The 8,249-nt window shown below is 43.5% G+C and overlaps 1 protein-coding gene across 1 annotated transcript in view; it reads left to right on the top strand.

Annotated features, from left to right (window-relative positions):
* The first annotated feature begins 1,254 nt into the window (after positions 1–1,254).
* Positions 1,255–8,249, top strand: part of LOC121542717 (ephrin-A3) — a 67,844-nt gene continuing 60,849 nt past the window's right edge. Inside the window, exon 1 of the mRNA XM_041852223.2 lies at positions 1,255–2,205. Within this exon, the coding sequence (XP_041708157.1) occupies positions 2,099–2,205 (107 nt within the window). The 5' untranslated portion in view covers positions 1,255–2,098. The remainder of the gene's footprint in view (positions 2,206–8,249) is intronic.

Genomic DNA, 8,249 nt, shown 5'->3' with positions numbered 1-8,249 from the left:
TCATCTCATTCCAAAATCATGCTCATTAATATGGAGTTGGTCCCCCCTTTGCTGCTATAACAGTCTCCACTCTTCTGGGAAGGCTTTCCACTAGATGTCGGAACATTGCTGCGGGGGATCTCGACAAACCATTTCTGTATGGACCTTGTTTTGTGCACGGGGGCATTGTCATGCTGAAACAGGAAAGGGCCTTCCCCAAACTGTTGCCACAAAGTTGGAAGCACAGGATCGTCTAGAATGTCATTTTATGCTGTAGCGTTAAGATTTCCCTTCACTGGAACTAAGGGGCCTAGCCTGAACCATGACAAACAGCCCCAGACCATTATTCCTCCTCCAGCAAACTTTACAGTTGGCACTATACATTGGGGCAGGTAGCGTTTTCCTGGCATCCACCAAACCCAGATTCGACTGCCAGATGGTGAAGTGTGATTCATCACTCCAGAGAACGTGTTTCCTCTGCTCCAGAGTCCAATGGCGGCGAGCTTTACACCACTCCAGCCGACGTTTGGCATTGCGCATGCTGATCTTAGGCTTGTGTGCAGCTACTCGGCCATGGAAACCCATTTCATGAAGCTCCCGAAGAACAGTTATTGTGCTGACGTTGCTTCCAGAGGCAGTTTGGAAGTCAGTAGTGAGTGTTGCAACCAAGGATAGACGATTTTTACTCGTTACGCGCTTCAGCAGTCGGCAGTCCCGTTCTGTGAGCTTGTTTGGCCTACCACTTCGCGGCTGAGCCGTTGTTGCTCCTAAAAGTTTCCACTTCACAATAACAGCACATACAGTTGACCGTGGCAGCTCAAGCAGGGCAGAAATTGACAAACTGCCTTGTTGGAAAGGTGGCATCCTATGACAGTGCCACGTTGAAAGTCACTGAGCTCTTCAGTAAGGCCATGTTACTGCCAATGTCTGTCTAAGGAGATTGCATGGCTGTGTGCTCGATTTTATACACCTGTCAGCAACGGGTGTGGCTGAAATTTCCGAATCCACTAATTTGAAGGGGTGTCCACATACTTTTGTATATAGTGTAGCTGAGGCAGGTTTCAAGCGGTGGCTGTCTGTCTTTTTAGGAGGAATATAAACAGCTTTAACAAAACTCTCCTGGCAGATCTCTGATAGACAAGTGATGTGAAGACGACATGGGTTCAAATGAAGGAATGAGACGCGAGTCCACTGAAGGCACGCGTTTGTCATTTGCTGTGGGTGGAGTTAGTGACTGGACGAGCGCTGCCTACCAAATAGAGAGAGAGAGCGAGGAGAGAGGAGAGGGAAAGAGCGAGAACGAGGGAGGAATGAGTATTCACGATTGTCAGCATCGCAGGATGGATGGACAGACACTAGAAAATGAAGAAACTCGTTGATTGAATTGTTTGAAACTATTTGCTACAGAAAAAAAAAAGCATTATACTTCATCAATTACTGATTTTTCAAATGCACATCAAGTAGGGATCTACGCCAGAAGAATAATTAACGTATTTTCTAATGTAAACTCAACATTTCCGAGTGAGAACCGTGCGTAGGCGATGCACGCTGTAAATGTGAATGGACTCCGTGTCTTTCTCCTTTTGTTAGCACTGTTTTTATCCAACTAGCGCAGCCCATCCTCGGCTGTACCCCCCTTTTCGAACGGCCAGCGGACAGCTAAGGACCCGGGTTCTATCTAGAAGACAGACCGCTCTCCTGTGGTCGAAAGCCGGACCTCTCACCTCTCATTCCCCGCTCTAGGAGAGGACCTCCTCGGTATGAAAGCACCAGAAACAGCTATTTTGTAGGGAACCCGTCTGGCAGAGAAGCAGCAACAAATCCCCGTTTTCAGACTGTGATTTTGGGGGACGCAGGTTCGTGGTAGGGGGGAGGGGGACCTCGCATCACAATGGAATTCGAGTTTTACAATACTTCCCCAGTGCGCTAAGGAACGTAACCCTATTCCGTACACTACTGTATTTTCCCCTCTCAACTGAAGTATTTTCTTCTTATTTTTTAAACCATCAAATCCGGGATGCCGCATTTCGTGGGGTGAAAGGACCGAACGCGAGGAAACGAAGGAGAGAGAGAGAGAGCAGAGAGGGAAGGACGGAGGAGAAAGAGAGATTCGAAGAGCATGGCTCTTGCAACGCTGTCTCTCTGTGTGCTAACTCTCACCTGGGCAAACTTGTACCAGGTGTGTGCCAACAGGCACGCGGTGCATTGGAACAGCTCCAATATACAGTAAGATCCTCTCTCTTCACGTCTCACTACTGCGGTGGTGTGTGTGTAGGCTATGTGTATGCGTGTTTGTGTGTGTGTTTTACTGGTCTCTTATGTCACGATACGGTTTTAGGGATGCCCATGTACATAACCATAGTTTCTGTCAGATTAATTTACAAAGAAGAGTGAGTGTGTTTGTGTGTGCCTGTGTGTGCATACACACTGATGAGAGTGTGTTTGTGTGTGCCTGTGTGTGCGTTGATGAGTGTGTGTGTGTGTGTGTGTGCATACCGATGTTCCTCTCATAGGACACCTGTATTTGGAAAATGAACCAAAGAGTCCAATTCTAACTAAGCCACACGTTCTGTTTTAAAACTATGCATATAAGCTACACTGATGAATCAATCCACTGTATCACCCCCTGGTGTATGTTGGGTTAGTCTCCTTGCATGTGAGCGCACTACACCCTCTGCCAAGAGGTCTGGACCTTTATGGCAGAATACTTGCCCTGTAACCCAGGGTCTCTGGTTCAAGCCCTGCTCTGACTGTTCCCACTCCATCGCTACCTGGCCCGAGCCTTGCAAAACGGAACCTTTAGAGTCTCTCAGTTTTCCAGGAGGTATTTGCCATGTCACAGCTCCTCTCTCTATCCCACTACACACCTCACTGTTCAGCTCAATGTGTATATTACCCCTTTTCACAGACACACACGTCACACCCATCACTCATCTTCTCGCTCTCTCTTTCTCCTTTCTCTTGGTCTCCATATCCATGCAAGTTCTTCACTCCCTCAGTCCGTTACAAATGATCTACATTATTTCTCTCTCCTCCACCCCTCTCTTCCTCCACCCCTCTCTTCCTCCACTCCTCTCTTCCTTCACTCCTCTCTTCCTCTACTCCTCTCTGTCTCTGTTCCTTTCGTTGGTCTGTGAGGACCTCTCTGTCTTCTCTTCTATCTGGTTCAATTAGGAACACTTCTTCACCCTGACCTCATTGTGTTCAAGCTGTTTCACTATTCAATCTCTCTCTCTCTCCCCCCTCTCTGCCTCCCCCTACCTCTCTCTCTCTCTTGCTCTCTCTCTTTCGTTCTCTCTCTCACACTTTTTCTCTTAGGTCTTTTTCCTGCTCTAGTCCTCAGTTTTTCTTTCCTCTCTTTGACGTCTGTCTCTATTTGTCCTCTGTTCTCACCTCTCCTCTTCCCTCTCTCCTAACCCTGTCTTAACACATACATAAGTATATAGGTTATATATTGTGAGCTTTTGTGAAAGAGCACAGTTAGAAAGATATGGCATATAGAAGCATACCAGATGGACATCATGAAAATGATCGGAGGAAGTTCAGGAGTAAAAACAAACAAAATATAATTATTGACTGTCCATAAAATGTATATAGTATGTATAAGCATGAAGTAGAGGTCTAAGCATTGTTGTTCACTAGTTTACTCCAATTAGGGAAGGGATGGTGGGGTTGGAAAGCAATAAAGGGAAATATATATATTTTTAAAGGATATGTATGTATATATATATATATATATATATATGTATGTATATGCATATGTGTATGTATGTGTGTATGTATCTATCTATCTATCTATATATATATATATATATATATATATATATATATATATATATATATATATATAATATGCAAGAAAAAGAAAAAAAAACATATGGAGGATTGGAAGTGATGCAGACAATTACATTGATGGAAGTTACAATCTATCTGCAATATTAAAGCTGATCTACCCCCTAAAAAAAACAAAAAAAAAACACATACACCCTATCCACCATTCCATACCCTAACGAAGCTAAAACAACGTCAACTCCAGCCCTCAGACATCTCTATAGAACAGTAACTACTAACTGAGCTCTTTGGACTAGCACTTAGGTACACAACAACATGGCTCTTATTGATACCCATCTTATTAAGGCCATATACCACAGAACACTTTAAACACCACTCTGAGATGCCACAGCCAAGGATGAAATACTCTCGGTCTGTACGTTTTTACTTTACAATACACAGTAAAAAATATATGAGGCAAGTGGTGAATTCAGACTGTTGAAAATCTTTCTAAGGTGGTGAGTTCATAAAGTTAGAAGATTTGACATAAGTCATAATGTCCATAAAACGTTTTTATCAACAACATAAATTCTCTGAATGCGTTGCAATTTGAGCTGGCAATTCTCAGAGACGCTGGTTGAACATAAAGTTGTCTGAGTATGATGTCTCTTACTTTATTGAGTCAGTACGTTTTATTTTATGTGCGACTCGGCACGTCCTCGAGTCAACCCCACGCTAAGTTTACCTACCCTTAGTTTAAATAGTACTCAAGTATAACATTTAGAAACAGATAGACGGGCAGACAGGCAGGAGGAAGGCAGAAAGACAGACAGGTAGGCAGACAGGTAGACAGATAGACAGGTAGGTAGGCAGACAGATAGACAGGTAGGTAGGCAGACAGGCAGACAGACTATTTTATTTAGTAAAGCCCAGGGTGTATCTGAGCTGTCTGGTAATGTCTGAACTCTAACCTGACTGCTGTTCTGGAGTGGAGCAGAGCGCTGTGACTCCCAGCTCATCCCTGTTTTACCTACCTACGCACACACACTCACACACACACATATACAGCCTCTGCGGACAGTCAGCCATGGCAGTGTGTGTGTCTTTTGTTGAGGAGTGCGGTTAATTAAAGAACACTGTATCTCAGTGGACCTCCCTCTAGCTGCCTCTCTCTCTCTCACACACACACACGCGCATGCACGCACACACACACACACACACACACACACACACACTGCATTACCTCTGCCTCTTGGCCTAGTTAGGGCAGAATCAGTCTGAGAGAGAGAGAGTTCCCCTGGTATAAACCTGTAATAGGGCTGTCTTATAGCTGTAAGAAGCTCCCACAGCCTCACTGCAGAATACGATGTTTGACCATAAACGTCATATTTAGAATGTTAAGTTTAGGCATTAACTCTGAATGGTTAAGTTAAGGGTTAAGGTTTGGGATAGGGTAAAACAATTATAATAATTAAACTAGTGCCTAGCTGTGGGATTGTACACGTGATCCACTGAGCCGGAGATCGCCCTAGCAAAACCCAAGCCAACTTGTTGGTAACAGCGCTCAATGTAGTCCCTAGTGGTGGTTTTGAAGTCATCCTCCGAGTTCCTGGGGACCTGGATGGACGTTGAATTTCGCAGTGGACCTGGCTATGTGATAATACTGTATGTCCCTTTCTGACCTCTGCTGCTTGAAATGCAGGAACAAATTCACTTGGACCAATACAGCCAGCTCCAGAACATCACTTTTCTTATTTTAAAACTTTGAGTTGAGCATCATCGATAAAGTTGGTACATGGTCGAAGACCCAATTAAAATATTGTAAAATGTTGGGAGGATTCTTGTGAATGTTGTAGGCACTGTGCTTGCGTGTGAGGGTGTGTGTGTGTGCGTGTGTGTGTGTGTGTGTGTATTACAGATGTCCCTGCTTGACGACAGGTGACTGAAACAAAAACAAAGCCACCGGTCTGTTAAATCACCTACTATCCCCCACCAACTGGACATTAACTACCACTGAGCCGGGTGTGTGTGTTTGTGTGTGTGAAATAAATAGATGTTAAGTTACAACATGTTGCTGAATAAATCCATGATATGTGCAGTGTGTCTGTCCGGAGTGTATGAGGTAGTGTGTCTGTCCGGAGTGTATGAGGTAGTGTGTCTGTCCGGAGTGTATGAGGTAGTGTGTCTGTCCGGAGTGTATGAGGTAGTGTGTCTGTCCGGAGTGTATGAGGTAGTGTGTCTGTCCGGGAGTGTATGAGGTAGTGTGTCTGTCCGGAGTGTATGAGGTAGTGTGTCTGTCCGGAGTGTATGAGGTAGTGTGTCTGTCCGGGAGTGTATGAGGTAGTGTGTCTGTCCGGAGTGTATGAGGTAGTGTGTCTGTCCGGAGTGTATGAGGTAGTGTGTCTGTCCGGAGTGTATGAGGTAGTGTGTCTGTCCGGAGTGTATGAGGTAGTGTGTCTGTCCGGAGTGTATGAGGTAGTGTGTCTGTCCGGAGTGTATGAGGTAGTGTGTGTGTGTGAGGAGCTCCGTATGTCAGTGACCGGGAATAAACAAGTGATCATTCCTACAAAGGCTCCCTGTAAACGGCAGGTACGGTGTGTGTGGGTGTGTGTGTGTGGTTGGGTGAGGAGGAGGAGGATCAATGTAGAGTCTTTGATATTCACTCAGGCTATATGCAAATGTTTCCCATGCCAATAAAGCCCTTTGAATTGAATTGAGATCGAGAGAGAGAGAGCGAGAGCGAGAAGAATGTTGCAGTGTTAAATCAAGTTAATTTTAACACTATATCAGAGTACATATGGTCCCACTCTACAGAGTGTAAAAAGTACTCTGATTATAGTATTACATTTTGAGTTTTAATGTAACACTCCGTAGTGTAAGAAATAAACTCTGCATTACACTTGCCAGTGTTACATAAGGGATAATCAACGAGGGGTTATGCGTTCTCTGAAAAATAATGAACGACACGCTAGCGGAGTGGAACTGACCTTTCACGGAGTTGCATTATTTTCCAGAGAACGCATAGAGCCCCGAGTTTATTATCCCTTTTATACCATGGCTATAATTTAACACATTTGACAACAGAAATGTGTTCATTTGCAGGTCGAAATGTGTTCAACATCCACTGAAGTAGCTAGCAAGTTTACTAGATAGCTACAGTAGTTGCCGTGGTAACCCAACAACTTGCTAGTTTAGCTAACCATCAGTCCTAACTTGCTATTATGAAAATCTAATTCAATAATACCAATACTGTTTTAATTTCGACTTTTGCTTTCAAAAGCAGCCCAAAGAAAACATGTAAAAATGAATTATAGCCATTGAATTCTATTGTGCAAATATACCATGCGTTATAGGGAAATAATGCACGCTCTAGAATGCCCTTCAAGCCAATCAGAATGGAGTATTCAACAATGCCATGGTATAAATACATTTAACACTATGGGGTAATTAACACTCAGTGTTATTTTCTGTTTAACATTAGTGTTGATCTAGAGTTAACTCCTATTAGTGTTAAACAAAAACACTGTTACAGTAAATCATTTTGGATGTTGTTCTAACTGTTTTCGAGTGAATTGTAGAGTTACCATCCATGACTGCATTTGTTAGGGAAAGAGTCATGGTTGTTGAATTATTTTATTTTAAATGCCTGTGACTTTCACCAAATTAATACATACAGTTGAATTCTGAAGTTTACATACACCTTAGCCAAATACATTTAAACTCAGTTTTCACTAATAAAAATTCCCTGTCTTAGGTCAGTTAGGATCACCACTTTATTTTAAGAATGTGAAATGTCAGAATAATAGTAGAGAGAATGATTTATTTCAGATTTTATTTCTTTCATCACATTCCCAGTGGGTCAGAAGTTTACATACACTAAATTATTATTTGGTAGCATTGCCTTTAAATTGTTTAACTTGGGTCAAACGTTTCGCGTAGCCTTCCACAAGCTTCCCACAATAAGTTGAGTGAATTTTGGCCCATTCCTCCTGACAGAGCTGGTGCAACTGAGTCAGGTTTGTAGGCCTCCTTGCTCGCACAAGCTTTTTCAGGTCTGCCCACAAATGTTGTATAGGATTGAGGTCAGGACTTTGTGATGGCCACTCCAATACCTTGACTTTGTTGTCCTTAAGCCATTTTGCCACAACTTTGGAAGTATGCTTGGGGTGATTGTCCATTTGGAAGACCCATTTACGACCAAGCTTTAACTTCCTGACTGATGTCTTGAGATGTTGCTTCAATATATCCACATACATTTCCTTCCTCATGATGCCATCTATTTTGTGAAGTGCACCAGTCCCTCCTGTAGCAAAGCACCCCCACAGCATGATGCTGCCACCCCCGTACTTCACGGTTGGGATGGTGTTCTTCGGCTTGCAAGGATCCCCCTTTTTCCTCCAAATATAAGGATGGTCATTATGGCCAAACAGTTCTATTTTTGTTTCATCAGACCAGAGGACATTTCTCCAAAAAGTAAGATCTTTGTCCCCATGTGCAGT

This window comes from Coregonus clupeaformis, chromosome 28 (assembly GCF_020615455.1).
Source record: "Coregonus clupeaformis isolate EN_2021a chromosome 28, ASM2061545v1, whole genome shotgun sequence".
Lineage (NCBI taxonomy): Eukaryota > Metazoa > Chordata > Actinopteri > Salmoniformes > Salmonidae > Coregonus > Coregonus clupeaformis.
This window is presented reverse-complemented; position numbering and strand designations above follow the sequence as displayed.